Source organism: Colobus angolensis, unplaced genomic scaffold, assembly GCF_000951035.1.
Source record: "Colobus angolensis palliatus isolate OR3802 unplaced genomic scaffold, Cang.pa_1.0 Scaffold186, whole genome shotgun sequence".
Classification (NCBI taxonomy): domain Eukaryota; kingdom Metazoa; phylum Chordata; class Mammalia; order Primates; family Cercopithecidae; genus Colobus; species Colobus angolensis.
In genome coordinates this window covers 2,783,441-2,811,399 of record NW_012114999.1, presented here as the reverse complement: position 1 = coordinate 2,811,399, position 27,959 = coordinate 2,783,441, and the positions used below count along the sequence as shown (strand labels likewise).

The 27,959-nt window shown below is 41.2% G+C and overlaps 2 protein-coding genes and 1 non-coding gene across 3 annotated transcripts in view; 2 read left to right on the top strand and 1 right to left on the bottom strand.

Moving 5' to 3' along the window:
* The first annotated feature begins 683 nt into the window (after positions 1–683).
* Positions 684–12,641, top strand: DNTTIP2 (deoxynucleotidyltransferase, terminal, interacting protein 2). The gene is made up of 7 exons (XM_011940007.1): positions 684–807; positions 2,030–3,627; positions 6,408–6,546; positions 8,943–9,038; positions 9,925–10,089; positions 11,358–11,467; positions 12,175–12,641. The coding sequence occupies exons 1-7, from the start codon at positions 736–738 to the stop codon at positions 12,266–12,268; spliced, it is 2,274 nt and encodes a 757-aa protein (XP_011795397.1). The 5' UTR covers positions 684–735; the 3' UTR covers positions 12,269–12,641.
* A 14,548-nt stretch (positions 12,642–27,189) lies between these two features.
* On the bottom strand, positions 27,190–27,274 carry TRNAR-UCU. The gene is given in 2 exon segments: positions 27,190–27,225; positions 27,238–27,274. It is a non-coding gene; the product is annotated as a tRNA-Arg (tRNA).
* Positions 27,275–27,607: 333 nt separating this feature from the next.
* The window catches only part of BCAR3 (breast cancer anti-estrogen resistance 3), a 281,941-nt gene continuing 281,589 nt past the window's right edge, over positions 27,608–27,959 (top strand). Inside the window, exon 1 of the mRNA XM_011940002.1 lies at positions 27,608–27,777. The gene's annotated coding sequence lies outside the window, so the exon portion shown is untranslated. The remainder of the gene's footprint in view (positions 27,778–27,959) is intronic.

The following is a 27,959-nucleotide window of genomic DNA, read 5'->3' as shown; positions in this document are numbered from 1 at the left end:
ATCCCAAAAGATAACCAAAAAAAACCTCTTGATTCTGGTCATTCTCTTCCTTTCACTGCAACAACAATAACAACAACAAAACCTTATTCCTCTCCTTTACAATTTCTTTAACGTTTTTTTCTTTTCTGCTATTCCCAATCCCTAAACACCATCTCACGTTTAGATTATATAGCTTTCTACTTTGTCTCCGAGTTCCTGCGGGCACCTTATATCCCTTTTACCCCAACCAAGTCCTTAAATTTTATTTTATTTATATTTAGCGTCACAAACAATTAACGAGTAAATATTGCCTTTTTAAAAAAAAGTACAAATACCTCAAACGTCTCCCTTGGACACACCAAGGGCTACATTAAGCTCTTTAGAACAAAGAAATGAAAGAAGGCCTCCCGGGTTCAAACGATTCTACTGAACAAATGAACGGATGGCCTGTAGGTGCGTTTTTACAATTCATGTGAACCCGTACGCTAAGACCCTCTGTCACTGCGGGCTTCGCTGCCCCCCTGAAGGTCTTTGTCAGCAAAAATCTGGCTTGTCTTCTACAGCTCTGAAGCGCACAATTAAACCCACTCCCTCGGTCTCTGACCGCCCTAGCCTAAACTGGCTGGGCGAAGGCAGGTATGAGATTCTCGCGAGCTCTCGGATCTGCGCGGAAAACGCGCTCGAGGCAGTTCTCTGACGCATTTCCGGAGCGCCAGGGAAGAGGGAAGTAGTGGTGGTCGCGGGGGAGCCGGAAAGATGGTGGTTACCAGATCCGCACGGGCTAAGGCCAGCATCCAAGCCGCGTCGGCTGAAAGTTCCGGGCAGAAGGTAGGAAATCCAGTCTTTCCTACTTCTCCCCGCTTCGCAGAGGGGCGTTCAGGCAGGCGGGGCGGCGCAAGGGTCCGCTTAAGGGTGAGGACTGCCGATAGAGGACCCCAGCTTGCCGCGCGCTTGGGTTTCCCAGGCCCCGTGCTAAGACTGTCACGAAAACTAGCCCTCACCACTCTCTTTTAAGGCAGTTTTTAGTATGGAAGAGAGGTTAGATAACTTTCTTTGGGTCGTTCAACTCCTTAATGCAGAAGCATAGTTCAAGCTTTTTAAACCATACTGTTAACACGGTACCATGGAGGGTTAATTTCGGCCACCATGCACAAGCCCCATTTAGGGGAACTGGAAAAAAAAAAGCTTCGTTTTCACGTGGGGAGGCTGGCAGCTGTCCAGCGTCACCTCCGTAAGGCGTGAGGAGGGCTGTGGTGTCGTCACCTGGTGACTCTTAGTGGCGTCAGTCGGCTGTCTCATTCTGACTCTGCGATGCAGGGAACGGAGCGGCGGCGATTTTTTCCTTACGTAAAGGTAAGGGCGACTGATTCCATCAGTGTGTTCCTAAACACATCGTTGTTCAGAGTTAATATTCCTTTTCTCCCCCTCTTCTCCTATAGGTGGGTCAGAATGTTCCTCTACCCATTATATTTGACTTTAAACAGAAAAATTTTAATTGTTCTGCTTCTGAAGTTACATCTAGGAAGGATGAGGCAAGTGAAGTAAATGCAGGGTTGGATCCAGTGTTTAAATTTTGAATTTTTTTTTTTTGATTCGGAGTCTTGCTCTGTTGCCCAGGCTAGAGTGCAGTGCCCAGGCTAGAGCCGCGACCTCATCTCACTGCAACTTCTGCCTCCCGGGTTCCAACAATTCTCCTGCTCCAGGCTCCCAAGTAGCTAGGATTACAGGTGCGCACCAACACCCCCGGCTAATTTTTTTACTTTTAGTAGAGACAGGGTTTCACCATATTGGCCAAGCTGTCTCGAACTCCTGACTTCGTGATCCACCTGCCTCGGCCTCCCAAAGTGCTGGGATTACAGGCGTGAGGCACCGCGCCCTGCCAAATTTTGATTTTTTAAAAATCATAAGTTGGGCGGGGGTTTTGTTTGTTTGTTTTTTGTTTTAAAGGTAATCTTGTTTATTGGGTTTTAGCTTTTGGGGTCAGTACTTCATTTGCTTTGCCCTTGTTCCAGCCCTACCTAATTTACAGTGTGTTTTCTCTTGTTTGCAGAGTTCTGCTGCTAATGGGATTCAAGCGCATCCAGAAAGTAGTACTGCATCTGATGCCCGAACTACTGCTGAATCACAGACCACTGGGAAACAAAGTTCAAACCCTAGAACTCCTAAAGCTAGAAAGACGAAGAGCAGAACTATAGGCTCACTTCCAAAGGGTACTGAACCATCTACAGATGGAGAGACCTCTGAGGCGGAGTCAAATTATTTTTCTGGGTCTGAGCACCATGATATCATTTTAAGGGTAACTAGGAGAAGGCAGATCTTAATTGCATGCTCCCCAGTGTCTAGTGTTAGGAAAAAGCCGAAAGTAACTCCAACAAAGGAGTCTTACACTGAAGAAATAGTCTCTGAAGCAGAATCTCATGTTTCAGGTATTTCAAGAATTACGCTTCCCACAGGAAAAACGACAGGAACCAGAAGAAGTAAGGCTAAATCTCTGACAGATCCAAGCCAAGAATCTCATACAGAAGCTATATCTGTTGCTGAGACATCAAGCTCAGACATTTCATTCTCTGAAATTGCAACTAGAAAAACCAGGAGTATGCAGAGGAAATTAAAGGCACAAACTGAAAAGAAAGATAGTAAGATTGTACCAGGAAATGAGAAACAGATCGTGGGCACACCTGGGAATTCAGAGGATTCAGATACCAGACCAACTTCCCATTTACAAGCAAGATCTCTTTCTGAGATAAATAAGCCAAATTTCTATAATAATGACTTCGATGATGATTTCTCCCACAAAAGTTCAGAAAATATATTAACAGGGCAAGAACAGGCCAATGTTGAATCTCTTAAAGAAACAAAACAGAATTGTAAGGATTTGAATGAAGATGCCAATGGAATAACAGATGAGGGGAAAGAAATTAATGAGAAAAGTTCTCAGCTGAAGAATCTTTCTGAACTTCAGGACATTAGCCTTCAACAGTTACTTTCTCAGCGACATTCAACCCCCCAAAATAAAAATGCTGTATCAGTGCACTCTAATCTGAACTCTGAGGCTATAATGAAATCATTAACTCAAACATTTGCAACTGTGGAACTAGGCAGATGGAATGACAAGAAAAAGAGCCCCATAAAAGCAAGTGACCTGACAGAGTTTGGTGATTGTGGTGGTAGTGATGATGAAGAAGAGTCCACAGTTATAAGTGTCAGTGAAGACATGAACAGTGAAGGGAATGTAGATTTTGAATGTGATACCAAACTATACACATCTGCGTCCAACACATCTCAGGGTAAAGATAATTCTGTCTTATTAGTTCTCAGCAGTGATGAAAGCCAACAGTCTGAAAACAGTGAGAATGAAGAGGATACTTTATGTTTTGTTGAAAATAGTGGCCAAAGGGAGTCATTAAGTGGAGACACAGAAAGTCTGTCATGTGACAATGCATTGTTTGTAATTGACACAACTCCTGGAATGAGTGCTGATAAAAATTTTTACTTGGAAGAGGAAGACAAGGCAAGTGAGGTTGCCACTGAGGAAGAAAAAGAAGAGGAAGAGGGTGAAAAAAGTGAAGAAGATTCATCAGACCATGACGAAAATGAAGATGAGTTTAGTGATGAAGAAGACTTACTAAATAGCACAAAGGCTAAACTGTAAGTTTTTCCTTTATAAGTTTTTGATACATATATTTCAAGTGGTTACCATAAAAATATGAAATAGCCTGGGGAATGAGAAAATCACTGCCTTGGGTTCTTCATGGAATAGCTCTTCTATCCAGCATTTCCCTTGTCTTTTTGGATACCTATTTTAGTCATTTTTTTCCCAGCAGTCATAACTAAAAGTGCTCCTTTTGGTGACATTAGAAATCTGTTGGATGCAGTGACTCATGCCTGTAATCCTAGCACTTTGTGAGGCTGAGGCAGGAGGATCACTTGAGCCCAAGTAGGTGTTTGAGATCAGCGTGGGCAATATAGGGAGACCCCATCTCTACACAAAAAAAATTTTTTTTAATTAGCCGTGTGTGGTGCCCTGTGCGCCTGTGGTCCCAGCTACTTGGGAAGCTGAGGTGGGAGGATTGCTTGAGCCCTGGAGATTGAGGCTGCAGTGAGCCATGGTTGTCCCACTGCACTCCAGCCTGGGCAATAGAGGGAGATGTTGTCTCAAAAAAAAAAAAAAAAAGGACATCATATGTTAATATTTTTGTATGTGATAAGAGCAGTAAGGGACTCATGCCTGTAATCTCAGCACCTTGGGAGGCCGAGGCAGGTGGATCACTTGAGCCCTGGAGTTCAAGACTGGCTTGGGCAACATGGGAAAAACCCATCTCTACAAAAAAAAAATAAAAATAAAAAAGCTGGGCATGGTGGAAAGCACCTGTGGTCCCAGCTACTGGGTAGGCTGAGGTGGGAGGATCACTTACTTGAGCTCAGGAGGCAGAGGTTGCAGTGAGCTGAGATCGCACCACAGCACTCCAGCATGGGTGACAGTGAGACCCTGTCTCAAAAAAAAAAAAAAGAATATGTACTCTCTTCTGCCTGCATTCTTTCACTCAGAATATTGTTTCTGTAATTCATCCATGTTACTGTATATACCAGTAGTTCATTCTTTTTTATTGCTGAGTAGTAGTCCATTGTATGACTATACAACAATGAATTTATCCATTCAAGTAATGATAGACATTCAGGTTGTATCCCGAATGTCTATCAATATTGTGAGTATTTTTCAATATTGTGAGTATTTGAGAACTTAGAGCTCCATAATGTCAAATGATCATTTAAGATTAAGTGCAAACTTACTTTGGGAGGCTGAGGTGGGTGTATCACCTGAGGTCAGGAGTTCGAGACTATCCCTTGCTGGGCATGGTGGTGGGCACCTGTAATCCCAGCTGCTTAGGAGGCTGAGGCAGGAGAATTGCTTGAACCCAGGAGGTGGAGGTTGCAGTGAGCTGAGGTCATGCCATTGCACTCCAGCCCGGGCAACAGAGCAAAACTTGGTCTCAAAAAAAAAAAAAAAAAGATTGAGTGCAAACTAAGCTGGATATAGTGTCATGTGCCTGTAGTTCCAGTCAGGGAACTACATACATACATTGAGGGTTGAGAATTACTGCACAAGAATGATTTCACTTTCCAGTAGAGGTTGATTATGCTTTCACCTACTCAGTGTGTATGGATAATTAGGGAGGAAAGTTACTGTCAGTCCAAGTGTACTTGCTTAAAAAGGACCGTTCCATAATATAAAGTAGAAATTATTACATAAATATAGCAGGAGCCCGGGTCAACTCTAGAAGATCCCAATTCAGTAGGTCTAGGGTATGACATTTGTATTTTTAAAACACTCCTGTGGGATGGATGCTCTTTGCTCTTCGAGACTCACTTTAGAGATACTAGCAAATGCCCTTAGTCACCCAGGAAAAAACATTTACGTTTTGATAACTTGGAAGTTCAAGAACCTGCCTTTCTCATTAGTTTTAGAAATGAAGATGTGTACATTTATTAACTCACTACGTATATATGAAGTTGATTCATCAGGTATATTCTCTTCTTTTCTGTAATTTATAAAATCTCTTTATGGAATCTATTGGTATTTTATATGACCTTAATCTTTTTTTGTTGTTGAGACAGAGTCTTGCTTTGTCACCCAGGCTGGAATGCAGTGATGCAATCTCGGCTTACTGCAACCTCAGTCTCCTGGGTTCAAGAGATTCTCCTGCCTCACCCTCCCTAGTAGCTGGGATTACAGGCGTGCACCACCACACCTGGCTAATTTTTTGTATTTTTAGTAGAGACGGGGTTTCACCATTTTGGCCAGGCTGGTCTTGAACTCTTGACCTCAAGTGATCCTCCCGCCTCGGCCTCTCAAAAGTGCTGGGATTACAGGCATGAGCCACCGCACTCGGCCTGCCTTAATCTTCTCTAAGAAAATCTGGAGAATAAATTTGGATATGTTCCTCCAACACCTTTTTGGTTTAATTCATTGTGCATCCAGAGTTTCTTCTAAATGACTTTACTAGATTGAAAATATCTATTTACAGGAGTTTAAGACCAGTTTGGGCAACATATTGAGACTCTGTCTCTACAAAAAAAAAGAAAAGAAAAAATGAGCCAGGTGTGGGGTGCGTACCTGTAGTCCCAGCCACCCAGGGAGGCTGAGGCAGGAGGATCACTTGAGTCCCAAGAGTTCAAGGCTGCAGTGGTCACCACTGCACTCTATCCTGGGCAACAGTGAGACCCTGTCTCAAAAAATAAAATAAAATGATGAAAAATTTATTTATTTAGAGTTTTTTCAGGAATTCCTTGTAAAAATAATATGATTTTTTTCCTTTATCGTGGACAATACAAGGCAAGAGAAGAGTAAGTGATTTTTTAAAATGCAATCTTACTTGTTTCCATTTTGATTTAATTACTTGATCTTTAAGTCATGATTTCTTTTTCAGTCTAAAGTTGACAAGCAGCAGCATAGACCCTGGTCTGAGTATCAAGCAGTTGGGTGGTTTGTATATTAATTTCAATGCAGATAAACTACAGTCTAACAAGAGAACCCTAACACAGATCAAGGAGAAAAAGAAAAATGAGGTAAGTTAATTGTGCTGTTAGGTTTTCACAGAACTAACCAATCACTTTTAGAAATTAGTCCTTGGTAAAAGATTTAATTTTCCTACAGTGAAACCACATTGGCGTAATGTGTTAGTTTTTTCCTTCTCTAAAAGAGTCATTTCTTTTTATGATAAAATGCTATCTATGAATGATAATGCTTTAAAATAAATCAATACGGGGTCAGTGTTCCTCATCTTACACCCACCAATTATGATCCCAGGGGTTTTGTTTTCTTCCCTTTTCTTGCTATACTTTTAGTTCTTAAGTTCTTAACTAATGTAGACTCTGTTGAGAATCTGAAAGCTGTGAATGCCTGCCTCTTCCACCAGGAAAAAAATACACATGTGCATATAAACATTTTACATATAATTTCAGAAGGAATTACTGTTAGGGTAACCTTACCCAAACCCTTAGCTTTATCCAGCACCTTGCACTGCTTTCTCCTAAATCTGTATTTTCTAGCTTTGATGCCTCTCACTTTCACTTTCAGACCTTTAAATCCAAGTGTCTGTTTGTTCATTTAGATGTCCTCAGGCACTTGACCTCACTAATTCCCTTTTCCCTGCCTGAACCAGGAATCCTCTTTTTGTATTCTCTCTTCTGGCTAATGAAACCAAAATCTCTTTTCCTTTTGTAGTCAGTCACCAAGCCTCAAGGGGAAGATTTTTTCTCCGCCTCCTCCTTTTTAAGCGACTGTCACCAGCTAGTACAGGCCTTTGTTTCTCATCTAGACTACCCCAGTGGTTTCCTTTTTGATCTTGTTTTCCTCATCTTCTTCAAGCCATCCTCTGTACTTCTAGATTTCTCTGTCTAAAAACACAAATTCAGCTGGGCAAGGTAACTCAAATCTATAATCCCTGCACTTTAGGAGGCTGAGGCAGGAGAATTGCTTAAGCCCAGGAGTTTGAGACCAACCTGGGCAATATAGCAAGACCACATGTCTCCTCCCTGCCCCAAAAAACACACCACACACAGATGTGACATAGTAGTATCTTAAATCCTTCAAGGTACCTTTCTACCCCACCCAACTGTCATCTGCTCTATTCTTGCCACTGAAGACTACTGTAGTTGCCTGAACTTACCCTGCTTTTCCCCAAGCAAGTGCAAAAATAATTGATCGTTGCCCTTGGAGAACATTTTACCTCCAGTCCTTCCTCACGGCCCCTCTGTGTTTCCATAACTTCTAGCATAGATCTGATTCATTATTGATCTTGTGATATGTTAACTCACCATCTTTATATTCCTAAAACAGGGTTTTTCAGTCTCAGCACTACTGATGTTTTGGGCTGCATAATTTTGTTGTGAAATGTTCTGTGCATTGTTGGATGTTTAATGGCATCCCTATCTTTTGCCCACTAGATGTCAGTAGTATTCTTCCTTGTCACCACCACCAAAAATGTCTCCAGACATTGCCAAATGCTCCCAATTGAGAATCACTGTCCTTGAGCCTAGTACAGCACTTGACACCCAGCAAACTCTTAATCATTTGTTAAGTAAATATCATGCCCCCTTTTTTTAGGGATAGGAAAGCCTAGACGACTACCTATACCACACAGAAACTTCTAGGCCTGAACCAGAATTGGGTAGCTGACAGTTAATTTCTGAGTTGATCATTTCAAATGTCAGTCCCAAATTAATGCTTGTAGTATATTCCTGTAAACTATTTTGAGGGCTACAGAGCAGTCTTATTTGGTTCTTGTACTGAGAAAAATACTAATTAAGCTGAGGTCCTTTAATCACACAGAGTTTTAGGAGAATATAATCATACTAGTCAAGTAACAGAAGTACAGAAATCATTTAGGAAAAGATAAACAGATTTGACTGCACAAATTTATTTATTTTGGAGAAATGGGGTTTTCCTATGTTACCCAGGCTAGTCTTGAACTCTTGGCTTCAAGTGATTGTCCTACCTTGGCCTCCTAAAGAATTGGGATTATAGGCGTGAGCCACCGTGCCTGGCCTTTTTTTTCTTTCTTCTTTTTTCTTTTTTTTGGGGGCTGGGTGGGGGGAGACAAGGTCTCACTCTGTCACCCAGGCTGGAGTGAGTGGCACAGTCATAGCTTGCTGCAGCCTCAAGCTCCTGGTCTCAAGTGATCCTTCTGCCTTAGCGTCCTGAGTAGCTGGGATTACAGGTGTGTGCCACTATGCCCAACTAATTTTTTTACAGTCAGGGTCTTGCTGTGTTGACTAAGATGGTCTAAAACTCCTGGCCTCAAGTGATCCTCCTCCCTTGGCTTCCTCAGAGCACTGGGATTATAGGTGTGGGCCACTTTGCCAGGCTGACTAAAAATTTTAAAACTTACACAAGTTTAAACTGTTGAAAAACTTATATAACATTCTGACATTATTTTAAAACCAATTTTATGTTTTTATAGCTTCTGCAGAAAGCTGTCATTACACCTGAGTTTGAAAAAAACCACTGTGTTCCACCATATAGTGAATCAAAGTATCAACTTCAGAAAAAACGCAGAGTAAGTACAGTGACTTAATTAAAATGCTTGGATATGTTTGACTATATATTTTCAACTTATACAACATAACTGCACAATTAAACTGTATCTGTTGGTCTATGTATCAGTCCAAAGAAAATAATTACAGATTTCTAAGGGCTGTAAAATGTAGTCCCATGAACACATTATGTATAGATTTTCACATCTTTGCAGCCACAATGGTGCATATATAAGTAGAGGTTTTTTTTTTTTTAATATATATAGATAGATAGATTGCTTCTATCTGCCATTTCAACTAGTTATCCAGAGAGCTTGGAGGAAAGTTGAGGATGGTACTCTAGTAATGTTACTAATATATGGAGCACCCTGGCACATGGTAGGCACTAACTAAATATTTGTTGTATGAATGAAACAAAATTAAGTAACTTGCTAGGAGTTTTCAAAAGAATAGTAGTTTTTTGTTTTATTGTAGAAACAACACAAGTTTCTGGATCCTTGTATGAGTGGCTTTCTGAGACTCCTGGGTGACTGAATAAAAATGTTTACATATAAGCTCTAGAAATGAAGGTGTTTTTGTACATTCTCTTACTGCATATAGTCTGTTTAGACAATAAAAATTGAAGTTGTGTGTTATTCTCCCAGCAAGTCAGCAGTTAGTTACTCTTTGAGACAGAAAATAGATTTTACGGAGCTCTCATTTATGAAACTGATAATCCTGTGCCTAATTTAGCAGAGAAGTCACTTTTTGTGATTTAATTCCTTTTATTTCTATGATTTTGGACATAAGTGCTTTCAGTAAAGCAACTATTTGTTTTTAATTCACAAAATTTTCTGTATGTGTTACTTCAGGGGAAATGAATTATAATGTATATTGTTAGAATGTTTATTTTTGAAATCATAATTTCAGGAAGAACGACAAAAAACAGCAGGGGATGGCTGGTTTGGTATGAAAGCTCCAGAAATGACAAATGAACTGAAAAATGATCTCAAAGCACTGAAGATGAGAGCCAGCATGGACCCAAAAAGATTTTACAAGAAAAATGATAGAGATGGCTTCCCCAAGTACTTCCAGGTATGAAGCAAACAGAATAGTGATGATGATCTGTGAATTTTAGTTTGGAAAGCACTGTAGTGATCTTTAAAATTTACTCCTGCAATAGAGGATATTTCCATTGTGCATGCCTAATGTATGAACCATATCTGCATAGGCCATATAATAATGGCCATAACCCAATTCAGCCACTAACTTTTAATTTGATCACATTAGGGAGATCGTGTTACAAATGGTTTCCAGGTCAGCTAAAACTTGCTGAACCTATAAAGTTCCGTATGTGAATATATGTGTAGTACTAGCCTAACAGCAAGAGTCCATACAGGATGGAGGGGTAAAGAGGGTATCGTGTACTAATTCAAGGTGGTTTTTAAAATGTTTTCATCTGTTCATGTTACACCTCTGCTCAGAAACATTCAGTGATGAATTATGACATAGGATTGAGTCTATCCCTTCATTTAGCCATTAATAATCCATACCCAACACCTGCCTTTTGTCATATAGCCCAACAAATTCCAACACACTGAGCTACTCAGTCTTGTCAGAACGTGTACATACCAGTCCCTGCATTATTTGACTTTGCATATCCATGGTTCTCGTTTACTTGGTAAAATTTTACCCATATAAATTCCAGCTAAATTGTATTCTTTGTTAAATCTTCCTTACCTCTCTTAGGTACAGTTGGTCACTTTGTCTTCAGAGCATCTGTAGTGTTTTGTTTAGCACATGTTATGCTTTAATATTTTAGTTACTTTTTTGTGGAGCTTCCTTAAGACTGTGGGCTCCTCACTGCAGGAACCAGATGTTGTCTTTGTTTCCCTAACATGTAAGACAGTGCCTGGTGCATAGTAATCACTGTAAATTTTATTTAGTTGAGTGTATGAACAGAATGATCACTAAGTAGGCTAAGCTGGCAGCCTTTGTGATGACCTAGGAAACAAAATAGGTATGTAGTAGAATTTATGTGTCTAATTCATTGATTTGGGAAATTAGAACAAAAAGTATATATTATCTGTTCCACTATTCTCCTTTAGTTACACTATGTATCATGAATTTAGTCTTTAGCAAAGAAATTTTGATCTACTATAAACTACTGAAGAAACATAATTAGCACCAGTGGTTTTTTTTTTTTTTTGCTTTAAATAAGTGGCAAAATTTACATTACTATTAGTGTAATGTAAGCTTGTTCTTTCCATTCCTTTCTCTAAATATAAGTAGAGCTACACTGAAGTGTGAAAGCATCTTGGCACTCAGGTAGTACATGACTTATATCAATCAATTGTTCACAGATTGGAACCATTGTTGACAATCCAGCTGATTTCTACCATTCACGAATTCCCAAGAAGCAAAGGAAAAGAACTATTGTGGAAGAACTGCTGGCTGATTCTGAGTTCAGAAGGTAAAGGAATTTATATTTATTTTATAATATGTATACTTCGCTTTAAAATGTGTATAAACTTATAAAATTTCAGATAATTTAACTCATTTAAAATAATCCATAATGTATTAACATATGTATTTTTATGAAAAATAATTTAGTGCAAATCTCTCTAATGTGTGGCTTAACTAAAGACAGAAGCTCATACCTGCTTCTGCAGATACCACACATCACATAGCCCCTGGAAAACACTACACTCATGAGAGAATGAGGGTGAAAAAAGCAATTAATGCCTTAGTATTCTTGAGAAAGTAGTTTTTACCTAATGAATTCCTTGAAAGGGTCAACTCCACAGACCACACTAAGAAATATATCATACTGTGGATTTTCAGGTTAAGTGTGTTTTGCTCTAGTCCTGATTTTTGCATTTTTATCCATCAAAAATGTTTAAAGCATTTGATACAGCCTGGTAGATGGATATAGTGCATATATAGATGATATATGGATATAGATGATATATGGATATATGGAGAGATAGATGGATATAGTGCATATAGTAGGAAAGTCTTCCAACTACGGTTGCCGTTTTTTCTCCCTAGATTGCAAGCAAGCGCTATGAGGTCAGAGACTACACTTGTCCACCACTCCATTCCCAACTTTTACCCCAAGATTATATTAACTTCTAATGTCTGATATATCAAACATAAAGTTCTGATTTTTCTTTTCAGATACAACCGAAGGAAGTACTTAGAGATCATGGCTGAAAAAGCAGCAAATGCAGCAGGAAAAAAGTTCCGAAAGAAGAAGAAATTTCGCAATTAAGATTTACCAAGCAAACTGCCACATTCTACATCGCCCCTTTATTTGCTTATTAAAGGCGTTTTGAAAACTAACACCATCATCTAAATTAATTTACCGTAGACTGGCCCTGTTGGTACAGGAATTTCTATTTGGAAAAAGTTGATTTGAGAATCGATTACATGCCCTTAGAAAATAGGGGTGTCTAAAAGACCCACCCTGGTGTAGACTCTTTAAGGGAAAAAAGGAAAAAGAATCTCAACCATTTTAAGATAACTGATGGTTTGTAAAGTTTTCAATGCTTAAAGAAAATTTAAAAGGTAGGATAAAGTTTGCTAACATGTTCAAAGAACTTTAAAAAAAATGTTCAAAGATATATAAACATTATTGTAATTAAGAGTTTTATATGTGTGTGTGTGTGTGTGTGTGTGTGTCTGTAGGGGACAGGAGATGGTAGAGAGGCAGTGCCCTATTGTTAGCTATAAAATTCAGATCCAGAAAGTTGGGATACAAAGATATGAAGAATATGACGTAGAAAGCTTAGGCAGAAGAGCTGTTTTCCTTGCTTGGCAACTGAAACAGAAAGGAATAACTGGTTTTTATCCAGATTCAGTGTTGTGGTCCAAGTAAAACAGGATTAAACAATATAATTTTAAGTTGGGCCAGGGGGTCTTTGAAGTTAACCCAGCTTACCTCTTCTCCAGTGGTACAAGTATGCACCCTGGCTAAGCTGGTTTCTGGCATCCAAGGAGTGTTGATCATTTCTGTTGATACTTAGTGAGTTGTAGCTTCCTTTATGTTACTGTTCACTTCACCTCTATTTTTCCAGCATACTGCTTCCTTGAGATATCAGCAAATACGAAATCTTTTTTTAATAATAGTTTTGGGGTACATGTGTAGAACGTGCAGGTTACCTAGGTATACATGTGCCATGGTGGTTTGCTGCACCCATCAGCCTATCATCTACATTAGGTATTTCTCCTAGTACTATTCCTCCCCTAGGTCCCCACCCACAACACACCTCAGTGTGTGATGTTCCCCTCCCTATGTCCTTGTGTTCTTATCATTGAACTCCCACTTATGAGTGAGAACATGTGGTGTTTGGTTTTCTGTTCTTGTGTTAGGTTGCTGAGATACTTTCCAGCTTCATCCATGTCCCTGCAAAGGACATGAACTCATCCTTTTTTATGTCTACATAGTATTCCATGGTGTATATGTGCCACATGTTCTTTATCATTCGTGGGTATTTGGGTTGGTTCCAAGTCTTTGCTCTTGTGAACAGTGCCACAGTAAACATACGTGTGCATGTGTCTTTATAGTAGAATGATTTATAATCCTTCGAGTATATACCCAGTAATGGGATTGCTAGGTCAAATGGTATTTCTGGTTGATCCTTGCGGAATTGCCACACTGTCTTCCACAATGGTTGAACTAATTTACACTCCTGCCAACAGTGTAAAAGCATTCCTATTTATCCACATCCTCTCCAACATCTATTGTTTCCTGACTTTTTAATGATCACCATTCTAACTGGTGTGAGATGGTATCTCATTGTGGTTTTGATTTGCATTTCTCTAATGACCAGTGATGATGAGTGTTTTTTCATGTTTGTTGGCTGCATAAATATCTTCTTTTGAGAAGTGTCGTTTCATATCCTTCACCCACTTTTTGATGGGGTTGTTTTCTTCTTGTAAATTTGTTTAAGTTCTTTGTAGATTTCTGGAAATTAGCCCTTTGTCAGATGGATAGATTGCAAATTTTTTCTCCCATTTTGTAGGTTGCCTGTTCACTCTGATAATAGTGTCTTTTGCTGTGCAGAAGCACTTTAATTAGATCCCATTTGTCAATTTTGGCTTTTGTTGCCATTGCTTTTGGTGTTTTAGTCATGAAGTCTGCCCACACCTATGTCCGAAATCTCATATTTACTGCTTGGAGTCACAACCTAGTAATAGCAGAACTGACAGTAATATTCATAGGTGGAGTTAGGGAAGCATCTATGTCTGTTCTCTTTTATAAAAAACTACTTTTGTTTCTGGAGTATTATGTTTTGCCTTCTACTGGATAAAATAAGGACTTAGTATGAGAGAACTGTCTCCTTTAGTGCTTCTGGCCTTCTAAAAATATTTGGATATTTAAATAATGGATGAAGTTATGTTTTGCTTTTTAGTAAGCAAGTCTTTTGAGAAATAGGTTTTACTGACTTTGACCTGTGTCACTAAACTCAGTTCACCTACTGGAACTGGTTTTTTTTTGTTTTTGAGACAGTCTCACTCCATCACCCAGTGCCATCTCAGCTCACTGCAACCTCCACCTCCCAAGTTCAAGTGATTATCGTGCCTCAGCCTCCCAAGTAGCTGCGACTACTGGGTATGCCATTATGCCCAGCTAACTTTTATATTTTTAGTACAGATGGGGTTTTGCCATCCTTACCTCCAGTGATCCACCCACGTTGGCCTCCCAAAGTGCTGGGATTACAGGTGTGAGCCACCGTGCCCGGCCAACTGGAACTATTTGAAGGCTTTATACCAGAAAAATGTAAAGAATATAAAGTGCTGCCACAGTCAGGTGTGCTGGTGAAAGAGACCTTCAAAATACCCCTGAGAAGATATTGAAAGATTTCTAAAAGAATGCTGTATTTATATTTATACATCATCTCGTTTCAAAATCCTTTTTTTTTTTTTTTTTTTTTTTTTTGAGATGGAGTGTCGCTCTGTTGCCCAGGTTGGAGTGCAGTGGCATGATCTCGGCTCACTGCAACCTCTGCCTCCCGGGTTCAAGCAATTCTCCTGCCTCAGCCTCCTGAGTAACTGGGATTACAGGCACCCACCACCACACCACGCTAATTTTTGTACTTTTAGTAGAGACGGGGTTTCACCATGTTGGCCAGGCTGGTCTTGAACTTCTCACATCAGGTGATCCACCTGCCTCAGCCTCCCAAAGTGCTGGGATTACAGGTGGGAGCCACCATGCCCAGCCCAAAATGTTCTTAAGACAAAGTAGATGCTGTAAGACTACAGTTGATAAAGGTGGGCTCTGGGCTAGGTTCTTAGCATCTAACACAATGAGTTCTGTGTTCAGTGTTCTGCTGTATGATAAACCAGCTGCTCTAGAGAAACACCAATATTCCTCTTACTGAAACCTGGGAAAATGTCTATTTTGGGTCCCATAAGTAGGATGTCACAAAAGGAGTCGGGAGCGTGGAGGCTATATAAAAAAGTTCAACAAAACCTTAGTAACTGGTATACACATTAATAGGATCCCATTCTTAGAAACAGCAAGTTAAAGAAAATATCATAATGGGAAAAAAAAAGTTAACATGTACCAGGTATTCAGTCTCTCAGGTAAAGTGCAATTATTCTCATTGTCACATAGTTTTTGAAGTGAAGAAATGCTTCCAAGAAGTAGGGTCAATACCATGACCTATAATTAAATGTCATAAGCAGATCAGTGTTCTAGAGACATCTCAAATGAACAATGAAATGTAAAATTAGGTAAGTTTGTGCATAGAGGATTTCTAGGATGATATACAAGATACACCTTCAAATCAAGATGGCCCTGTAGTTCCTCAAGCTCAATTTTATCAATTCCAGTTACCCTCATTTCCAGTTCACTTTAGTGAATCACTATCATGGCCTTGGACTCATTGTTTCAGAATTCAGTGGTCAAGATTCTTAACTCAGACTACCCCAATCTGTTATCCTGTTAGCCTTTACTTCAGTTCTCTCCAACTTAGCCTTGGCTGCAATTTGGAATTACCTATGGTGACTTCAAAATGGCTGATGCCTGGGTCTCCCCCGCCAAACATTGTGAAATCATGATTTCAAGCCTTTCAGCCACTCATTCTCTGAATCCTCTATCCCCATGAAGATACATTTTTCTCCCTAACCAATCTAGACCCAATTCATCTGTTTCTGTTACTCTCACCTCACCAATCCCAGTCAGGGAAACACTATTCTTACCAGTCTAGATTATTGAGATTCAGGAAAGTATAATGAAGCTATTGACTCTCAGCTGGGTTTTCACTGCTACTCCACAATCTATTTATTAAATTTTAAATATTTTCCACCAAATTCTTTCATTTATCCTGCAAGTCAGCTAACACAAATAATTGAGTCCTGTGCATTATATAAGCACTTGGGTACAGCAGGGAAGCTAATGCAGCCTCTACACCCAAAGAGCATGCAGGAGATACCAGACACTTCCATTCTCCCAGAACCCAACTTCCACGCCTAGCCTCAGCAAACTACTCACTCCTTCACTAAACCAGCCACGGCCATCTGATGAAGCCTGCCTTACCACCTCATGGCCCCACCAGTCTAGAGAAACTGTTCCTACATACCTCCTTACTGCTATATTCAATTTTTTTCTCAGTCTTCATCCCTTCTAACCAGACAATGTCTTTTGACACTACTGATCTTCCCCTTCTTGAAGTTTGAGCTGCTCTGCCTTGGTAGCAAGATCAGCTTTTCTGCTTCTCCTACCTAGTCTTTATTTTCTTACTCTACTCTGTCCATCACTTAAATTGTTGGTTTCCCTAATGCCTGCCTTCGTCTTCTTTCTCTATACTGTTTGACTTGAGTCTTGTCCTCCCTCTCCTTCAACTTATGCTCTCACCTCTTTAGATGACTCCAGATTCTCCATCCTTACATCTCTATCCCCCACCCTCTGTTGCAGACTCACATTTCCAATTAACTGTGCAAATAAATTAACCATATGAAGTACTAGGAAGTTATCTCAAATTGAACATACCCGGAACCAGACACATCATCTTTCTAAGATGATTAAATAAAAACTAGCACCATGCCTTGCAAATAACAAGTACTCAAAGGGAAGCTACTGTTTCCGTTTTCTCCCGCAACCTCCCCATTGAACAGTTTTAATGAGGCCATACTGCATTTTACTCTCTATGGCTCACCTCTGCCTAATGACACATACAGAAATCCTACATTCAAGACCCAACATTCAAGCCCCTCCACAAAATGACGCCACCACAGGTTTATATTCACTGCTTTCCTACTCATGCCCTAAACTTCACTTGTGCTACTTACTTGCCTATTTCTCTCTCAGCTCTTTTCACAGCCCTTTCTCGGGTTTGCAGGAAACTACATTTCCCAGATTCCCTTGCCAACTGGCTTCACAGTAAGACACTGACAAAAGACAGAGGGGCAGGAAGAGGAGAGAAACCAGGGTATTTCTCTCTGCCTTGGTTTGGGTTGCGGCCCCATCATGCTCCCAGCCCCCACCAGCCAGATGACTCAGGCTTCCAGGTTCTGGTAACACCATCTCCCACTGTCCCTCTGGCACTAGAGGTAGTAGAGGTTTCCTACTGTTGCAGTATCTGAGTTGCCAACACTTTCAGCATTTCTGTCACCTGTGGAACAATTCCCTATATTAAATTATCTACAGCAATGTGTTTTTCTGTCCAAACCTGACTGATAACATTTCAGCCAAACCAAACTACTTGATACTGAGCATTCAGTCAACATATACTGAGTTCCGTGCACACCAAGTACCATGACAGGTTCAGCTTTTATGTCTTTGTTCATATGGTTAATTCCACCTAAAATATCTTTCCTGCCTCCATTTCACCTAACAAACTAGTACTGACCTGAAGCCTATTCAGCAACCAATATTTTGAGCATCACCTCTGTGCAAGGCACCACACTAGGTGCTAGGGGTGCACAGGAAAGGAGGTCATCCTAGTCATCACAGAGCTGACAGTCTACATGCTTCAGAACGCCTTTTTCAGATTCTCTCCACTGATGTATATACTCCTATTTGCATGTGCTTACTTTTACTCCACTTATTTCTATTTAACAAATGTCTATATAGCACTTATCATCAGGGACTGTTCTAAGGACTTACACATATAACTTATTTTTATGTTACCCTTATGTACCTAAGTTCGTATGTACATATGTAACATTATATTTGTATGTAATAACTTAGGCATTTGGTAAACCTATGAGGTAGGTGCTATTATCCCATTTTATAAGTGAGAAACTGAGGCACAGAGGTTAACCTATGGTCACAGAACTAGTAAATCTCTGTCACACTTTTATTCTTGTCTTGCACTACAGCTATCTGCACACCTATTTCATCATCACTGGCAGAAACTGCTGGACTTTTACCTTCTGTAGTTACGGGACACTTGATTTTTGGCTGAGAATGTGGCCACCTGGGGGAAAAAAGCTGTAATTCCCACCTTCCTATGGGATGTGAGTAGAAAGAAGTAGTATGTGCAGCTTTTAGAAAGTGTCCTTCAAAGATGGATGAGGTTGGAGTAGGGCCCTTCTCTTTCATCTCCTTCCCACAAGCTAGTATGTTGACCTGACGGCTCCCATTATGTTGACCAGAAGCAGCCATCTTGGAGCAGGAAGTGGAAGCTGCATTTTGAGGATGGGAGAATAAGAAAGAACCTGGATCTCTCATGATTAAGTAGCTGCTATTCCCTGGTAGCTGTCATTTTTACATGAGAGAGAAAAAGCCTTTATCCTGTAAAGTCCACTGTTATTGTGGGTGTCCTGTCACACTCATAGCTGAAACTGATCCTAATTAATGAAATCACCAATCCATGCTCTCTGTCCCTCACTAGGCTCAACTTTTAAGAAAATTCACTCTATCTCACTCATGTTTTTATTTCGTTTGTGCATAGTTCCTTGCACAAACTACTACTCAAAAGTTACATGCTGAGGGTGAGTGGGTTATAAAATATAAACAGATAGATGCAGAAGGTCCCAGATAAGGAGGAAATTGGTATGAAACCATTCCTGACCTCTGGTCTTTTAGAATCTGTATTGGTCATAGGTGACAAAAAAGTGGCAGTGTCTCATCCTTTAAGGCAGCTTCTGCTTTGTCAGTACCTTCCCTGGGTCCTAGGTATGAGGTAGGGCGAAACTAGGTCTTCCAACATGAACACCTTCAGTTGTCCCCTGTCTACCTTCATGCTTTTATCTCTGCCCCCCTCCCACTTGCCTCAGAAGGACAGGCATTTTTCTACCATTCCTAGGCTGATCCTTTCACCTGACTCCCAGAACATCTTTGCATCTTAACTTTCTCATCTGTAAAATGGGAATAATTCACACTTCTTAGAATTAGGGGATAATTAAATGGTAAGGGTTAAATAAATGTTCTGGCATAAAGCAGGTGTTCAAAAAATGTTAGGTGATTCTCTTTTCCTCTTAACCCCCTTCTCCTCCAGAGGAAACGTGCTCCATTGGTTCTTGGGGAAACACCTTTTCCCTGTATCTCTTCCTATCTCTCTAGACACCCTCTCCTGGTCTCTTTGAAGGACTCATTATTTGCCTATACCTCAAATGTCTGTGCTGGGTTTCTGTCCTCTATACTCAGTCCTCTTTTTTTTTTTTTTTTTTTTTTTTTTGAGACGGAGTCTCGCTCTGTCACCCAGGCTGGAGTGCAGTGGCCGGATCTCAGCTCACTGCAAGCTCCGCCTCCCGGGTTTACGCCATTCTCCTGTCTCAACCTCGAGTAGCTGGGACTACAGGCGCCCACCACCTCGCCCGGCTAGTTTTTTTTTGTATTTTAGTAGAGACGGGGTTTCACCGTATTAGCCAGGATGGTCTCGATCTCCTGACCTCGTGATCCGCCCGTCTCGGCCTCCCAAAGTGCTGGGATTACAGGCTTGAGCCACTGCGCCCGGCCTTTTTTTTTTTTTTTTTTGAGAGAGAGAGTTAGTTTTGCTCTTGTTGCCCAGGCTGGACTGCAATGGCACAATCTCAGCTCACTGCAACCTCCACCTCCCGGGTTCAAGCAATTCTCTTGCCTCAGCCTCCCAAGTAGCTGGGATTACAGGCATGTGCCACCACGCCCAGCTAATTTTGTATTTTTAGTAGAGACAGGGTTTCTCCATGTAGGTCAGGCTGGTCTTGAACTTCTGACCTCACGTGATCCACCCACCTCAGCCTCCCAAAGTGTTGAGATTACAGGCGTGAGCCACCGCGCCTGGCCCATCTTTTCTTACCGTACACTCTCCCTACACGATCTCATCTATGTCCAGAGCTTCAAGTGCCATCTGTACGATAATGAATTTTAAATCCCAAGCATAGATCTGTCTCCTGAGCTCCAGACCTTCTCTTCTTTTCCTTCCCTCTCCCTATACATTTTCCTTCCTATAATTCTCAGAATTTCTGATATTCTTTCATTCTATAAATACTTATTGAGAGCCTGCTATGTGTTTGGCATTGTATATCCAGCTGCCAGGATGCTCCACAGACCTCAAACTCAACATCTGCAAATCTGAACTCATTTCCATCCTCCATTCCCAAACTCACTTCTTGCTACTTTGTTTGTGGTCCCAGTGACTACTTCAGCATCCACCCATCTGCCTAATTAGAAATGGGAGTCATTCTGACTGCTCCCTCTCTCCTTGACATCCCTTAATTCATCAAGGCCCATCAATTTGGCCTCCCCTGAAACATCTCCAGTTTGTATACTTAACCTTCTCTCCAAACCACCTCCCTGGTTCTAGTCCTCATCATTTTCTTAACTAGATATCTCTGATTGCCTCAGACTGGTCTTCCAACTTCCAGTTTTGTGTTATTCCAGCCCGTGATCCACACTGCAGTCAGATGGTACAAAACACACATCTAATCCTACTGTTTCTCAACTAAAAACTATTCAGTGGTTTCCCATTGCCTTTAGGGTAAAGTCCACACTCTTCAACACAGTGTACAAGACTTCCAAGATATGATCCCTGTTGGAATCACTCTGAAAAGACATATTTATATGTTTCTCCAATAGTATCAGGAGGAGTTCCTAGAGATGCTTAACAGATGGGCTCCTAATGGGCTTATTAATCACTGAGATTGGGCATATAGTAGAGCATAAGGGGTCAACAAATGTTTTTTAAAAACCAAATTTGAGAAATATTTAATGGATAAGCAGTATTACAGCAACCTGTCTGAAAGTGATCCAGGAACAGGTAGGTATTCTTTTTTCCTTCCTCTTTAGCATTTTTTTTTTTTTTTTTTGAGACAGAGTTTTGCTCTCATTGCCCAGGCTGAAGTGCAACTTCCACCTCCTGGGTTCAAACGATTCTCCAACCTCAGCCTCCTGAGTAGCTGGGATTACAGGTATGCACTACCACACCTGGCTAATTTTGTATTTTTAGTAGAGACGGGGTTTCTCCATGTTGGTCAGGCTGGTCTCGAACTCCCGACCTCAGGTGATCCACCCACCTCGGCCTTCCAAAGTGCTGGGATTACAGGCATGAGCCACCATGCCTGGCCTACCTTTAACTTTTTAAAAATTAACTTTTTACTATAAAGGTAAGATGGGCTTATTAAGAAAAAACTTGAAACATTACATACAGGTATACAGTAAAAAGGAAGGCTCTCTCCCTTCATACCACTGCTTCCCCCAACCCAGCACTACCCTAAAGTAACCACTGCTAATTGTTTGAATATCTTTCTAGAAATCATCTATGCATGCACAATGATGGGAATAAACATACATAATTTCTACTGTTACTATGGGCATTATTTAACACAAATGGAACCTCATTTAAAATATTCATCTGCATATCTTATTTTTTCACATAATCTTGGATATTCTTGGATATAGCAGTATATATAGATCTTTCTCATTTTTTAAATGTCTTCGTTGTATTTAATTCTATACATGTACCACACTTCTTTAAACAGACTATTACTGACGAACATCTAGGTTATTTCCAGTTTGGGAGCCATTACAAACAATGCTGTACTTGCTATTCATTTTATGAGAGAGAGAGAATTAAATATCAATCTTTCTAACTATGCAAAAATTATAAAATATTAAAATAAGTATATACCACAACCAGGTAGCATCATTTCAAGAATGTAAAATGAGTTAAATATTAGAAAATCTGTTAATATATCATGGAATATTAGATCAAAGAAAAATCTCCATAGATTATAGACAAATAGGGATAGGTATTTTCTTAATGTGATAAAACGTGTGTGTGCTCATGCCACACCAACCCCAAAAGCTAGCGTCATGCTTAGTGGAGAAGCATTTCTATTTCTATAATGACCAGGAACAAGTCAAAGAAGTCCACTATCACCATTATCATGAAAAATTATTTAACATTTTCTGGATATACTGTACTAGCTGATGCTATTACAAAGAAAAATAATATTAAGCATAAAAATTAGAAAGGAAAAAGTAAACTTATAATTTGAGTATATTTCCAGGTAACACAACTTAGTCTAACTGAAAAACTATTTTTCCTTTTTTAAATTGAGATATAACTCACTTATCATAAAATTCACCCATTTGAAAAGTGCATAATACAATGGATTTTTGTATATTCATAATTGTGCAACTATCACCACTACTTCCAGAACATTTTCGTCATCCCAAAAAGAAACCCCATATCCATTAGCAGTCAGTCACATCACATTCTCCCCACTCCCAATGCCTGGCAACCACTAATTTACTTTCTGTCTCTATGGATTTGCCTATTTTAGACATTTCATATAAATGGAATCATACGATATGTGGTCTTTTGTGACTGGCTTCTTTCACTTAGAAGGCTTTCAAGGCTCATTAATATTGTAACACGAATCACTACTTCATTCCTTTTTTTTGCTGAATAATATTTCATCAAATAGGTATACCAGATCTTGTGTATCCAATCATCATTTGATGGACATCTGGATTGTTTTTACTTCTGGTTATTAAAAACAATGCTAGCCGGGCACGGTGGTTCACACCTGTAATCCCAGCACTCTGGAAGGCTGAGGCAGGCGGATCACTCAAGCCCAGGAGTTCGAGGCCAGCCTGGGGCAACATGGCGAAACCCCATCTCTACAAAAAATACAAAAATTAGCAGAGCATGGTGGTGCACGCCTGTAGTCCCAGCTACTTGGGAGGCTGAGATGGGAGGCTCCCTTCAGCTCAAGAGGTCGAAGCTGCAGTGAACCGTGATCATGCCGCTGCACTCCAGCCTGGACAACACAGCGAGACCCTGTCTCAATCGCCACAACAAAAATAATGCTGCTATGGATATTCCTGTACATATTTTTGTGTGGACATATGTTTTTAGTTCTCTTGGGGATATACCCAGAAGTGGAATTGCTGGGTCCTAACTCTAATATTTAATTTTTTGAGGAATTGCCAAACTGTTTTCCAAAGAGGCCACACATTTTATATCCCCACTGGCAATGTATGAGGGTTCCAATCCTTGCAAATGCTTGTATTGTCTGTCTTTTTTATTACAGCCATCCTACTGGGTGTGAAGTGGTATCTCATTGTGATTTAGAAACTGAAAAATTATTTTAAATAGTAAGATAATTTAATGAGATACAAAATTATTATTTAAAATATCAAACGCCTTCTTATATATAAATAATAATGAGTTACAAAATACAGTGGAGGAAAGGATTCCAACAAAAAAAGATAAACTATCTGGGAATAAACTTTAAAAAAAAGTCAAGATTTATATTTAACACACTCCAGAAGAGCACAGAAGGACTGAAAATGAAAAGGCATACTTGTTCTTTATTTCCTCCTGCTGCTCTTACACAGGAAGATTCAACATCCTTATTAGTTCAATTCTCATTTCTCTCTCTCTCTCTCTCTCTCTCTCTCTCTCTCTCTCTCTGTCTCTCTCTCTCGACAGAGTCTGGCTCTGTCACCCAGGCCGGAGTGTAGTCACGCGATCTCACCTCACTGCAACCTCCACCTCCCAAGTTCAAGTGATTCTCCTGCCTCAGCCTCCCAAGCAGCTGGGATTACAGGCATGTGCCAACATGCCCAGCTAATTTTTATATTTTTTGTAGAGATGGGGTTTCGCCATGTTGGCCAGACTCATCTCAAATTCCTGGCCTCAAGTAATCCACCTGCCTTGGCCTCCCAAAATGCTGGGATTACAGACATGAGCCACAGCACCTGGCCCAGTTCTATTTTAATCTATAAATATAACATGACTCCAACAAAAATACCTCCTAAAATTAGAGCCAGACTAGCTGTAGCTAAAGCTCATGTGAAAAGATGATAAGGAATTGTGGTTTTACCCATAGACCCAGCCTTTCTGGGTTCTCATCCAGGCTTGTTGCTTATTAACTGCGTATCCTTGCACAAGTTACTTAACCTCGCTGTCTAAGATGCCTCTCCCATGAAAGGGGATAATAGTATCTGCCTGGTAGGGCTGTCAGGAGGATTAAATGAAGATACATAGAGCACTGAGAATAGTACCTGGCATATAACAAGTGCCAAATAAGTGCTAACTAGTATTATTCGCTGAGGAAAAATAATAATTCAAGAACAGGTAGAAAAATCTTTAAAAAAAAAAAAAAAAGAGTCATGAGAGAGGACTGACCCTACTAAATGGTAACACAGCACAGTTCTGGTGAATCCAAATTAAGACAGAAAAGTCAGTAGAATAGAGCAGATAATCCAGAAACCCATATGCAGAAGAGAATCCAGAAACCTGTATGCATGTGGGAATTTAGAAAATTATAAATGTGGGGCGGACGTGGTGGCTCACACCTGTAATCCCAGCACTTTAGGAGGCCAAGGCAGGTGGATCGCCTGAGCTCAGGAGTTCAAGACCAGCCTGGCCAACATGGCAAAACCCCGTCGTCTCCACTAAAAATACAAAAATTAGCCAGGTGTGGTGGCCTGTGCCTGTAATCCCAGCTACTCGGGAGGCTGAGGCAAGAGAATCGCTTGAACCTGGGAGGTGGAGGTTGCAGTGAGCTGAGATTGTACCACTGCACTCCAGCCTGGGCGACAGAGCAAGACTCTGCTTAAAATATATATATATAAATATATATATTTATATATATAAATGTGGCATTTCAAATGACATCGTGTAGATAAGGAGTGTTCATTAAAAGTGATTTTGGGACAAAACTCCCACTGCACTCCTTACACAAAAACACATTCCAGATGAAGCAAAGATAAATAAAACCATAAAAATAAAGCCATTAAAGAAATAAAAATCTGAGTGTAGTATGGCTCCAAACCCAGAAGCCATAAAAGACTGATAAATCCCAATACATGAATTTCTGTAAGACAGAAAAACAAAACAAAACACCATAAACAAATCAAATGACAAAAAGACTGAAAAAGAATAATTGTAACATATATCACAAAGGGCTGTTTTCCATGATACCACAGAAAAATGAACACAACTGAAGAACAGATAAATCACAAGAAAAAAATTCCAAATTATTCTCTGTATGGAAAGATATTCATCTTGATTCATAATAAAAGACATAGGCCAGGCATAGTAGCTCCCGTCTGTCATCTCAGCACTTAGGGAGATCAAGATGGGAGGATCACTTGAGTCCAGGAGTTCAACACCAGCCTAGACAACATAGAGTGACCCCCATCTCTACAAAAAATTTTTAAAATTAGCCGGGTATGTCAGCATGTACCTGTAGTTCCAACTAACTGGAAGGCTGAGGTGGAAGCACTGCTTGAGCCCAGGAGGTTGAGGGTGCAATGAGCTGTGATAGTGCCACTGCACTCCAATCTGGGCAACAGAACAAGACCCTGTCTCAAATAATAGTAATAATATAAATACAAATTTTTAAAAATCAATATAAGAGACATGAATTAAAATCACACCTAGAAACCACCTTTTGAGAACATGTGGGTTGTGGGGAAACAGGCACTCTCACACATTGCTAGGGAGAGAAAAATGGATACGATCTCTAAGGGGCAATTTGCCAATATATATAAAAAAAAGTACAGATTAAGAACGCACAAAACTTTGAACCAGCAATTCAACTTTCTAGGAATCTATCCTACGGATACATGTACCTGTACTTGTATACAATAATATAAGAACAAGGATGTTCACTGATGCATTGTTTGTAATAGGAAAATACTGGAAATCTAAATGTCCAGCTATTAGGGACTGTTAAATCATATGTACAATGGAACAAGGCAGCTCTACATGTATTCATAAGTAAAACAAGCAAGTATAGCATACTACAATTTGTGTTTTTAAAAGGATACATATCACATATATCAATAACACTGTTATTTATGACATATTTATGACAAAAGATGTTTAAAATGCTGCTATGGGCATAAAATAAATATGAAAATATTTCCAAGAAACCATTACCACTAATGGCTTGTGGAGAGAATTGCGAGGCTGGCCTATAGGAATAACAAGGATGCTTAGTTTTCCCTGTACCTTTTTTGACAATTTTCGATTTTGTATCTTTTGTGTGAATTACCTTTCATTGTTTTTTACGAGTTTAAGATTCCATTCATTCCTGGATTTATTTGCTAACCTTGTGCAAAGCTAACAGTTGTCAGAAAAAGATATAGTAACTCCTGTCTTGAGGAGCTGATGGCTAGTGGGCCTAGGACCTCTTTGCACTGGAATAATGGGGGAGGGGAGCAGGTGACCTTATCAGAAATGCAGATTCCTGGGCTCCACCCCAGACGGACCGAATTAAGAGTCCCATAGTGACGGCAGAAATCCCCATTTTTGACAGGCTCCCGCTGGGATTCGGGTGCCTGCTCATCTGGAAGCCTCCATGCTGGAGAGGTAGTCAGCACAGCGCACGCAGGGTGTAGGCGCGTTTTCTCGTACCTCCCTCGCAGCCACAATCCCGCTAGAGGCGTGGGGGTGTCACCCGAGACCCGGGCCTCCCCTACACTTTCCTTTAGGCCGAAACCGCGAGCCCTCGCTTCGCTGTCGCTTTTCCTTCGCCGCTGCCGCCATCGCTCTTCTCAGGACCTAGATCGACTGCCGAGTCGGCTGAGCCGGGCCCTGAGCCACCGAGGCTCCGGGAGCTGAGAGGCTCGGCACCCTTCGAGCCGCTTAAGAGCAAAGGACCGCAAGAGCCGAATGCAGTGAACTGCGAGAGCAGGGAATGACAGAGAAGTTAAGCCGTTCAGCCAAAAAACAAAAAAAGAAATATGAGACATGACAGGGGAAGAAAGTAGATTGTGAGGGGGAGGGATAAAAAGCGTTACGACTCCGCCGGGACTCGAACCCGGAACCTTTGAATGCCTTCAGCCTCTAGAAGTCCAATGCGCTATCCATTGCGCCACGGAGCCACCTGTTGGAGTTTTGGCGCATCTGCTATGTTAAGCCAGAGGCAACGGCCCCGCGCTCTTCCGACCGCCCCTCCAGTCGTCAGTGTCACCGAGACCCAGCTGCCGCACTCAGGGCACTGCCATTCACCTCAAACGCGGGCCGCAGGCTCCCGGCCTCCCCGCAGTGGTCGCCCCTCAACAAGGTCGGCGACCCAGTTGAGCGAAGAGCGGCCGCAGTCCGCCGGTCCCAGGTGGTCGGTGTGAAGGCAGCCGCAACCCGGTCTCCTTCACGGTCCGGGCCCAGCCCTACAAATCACAGTCGCGCTTTTCCCTCCCCGGCTCCCTTCCTGCCCCAAGCGCCCCGCCTACCAGGTCTCTCCGGCGGCCGCTCCAGCCCGACCGGGACCTCAGAGTTGCAGGCCCAGGCCGGCCGTTGCACCGTTAAGCCGGGCCGTTGACGCCGGGCACTTACGTCGCGCCTGTGAGCGGCCGAGGCCGAGCGGCCACCCCTCAGGCTGCGAGACGTAGACGGCGACCCCTCTCGGGCCTGGGCTCTTCCCTCGCGGCCCGAGCCCCCCGCCTACCAGGTCTCTCCGGCGGCCGCTCCAGCCCGACCGGGACCCCAGAGTTGCAGGCCCAGGCCGGCCGTTGCACCGTTAAGCCGGGCCGTTGACGCCGGGCACTTACGTCGCGCCTGTGAGCGGCC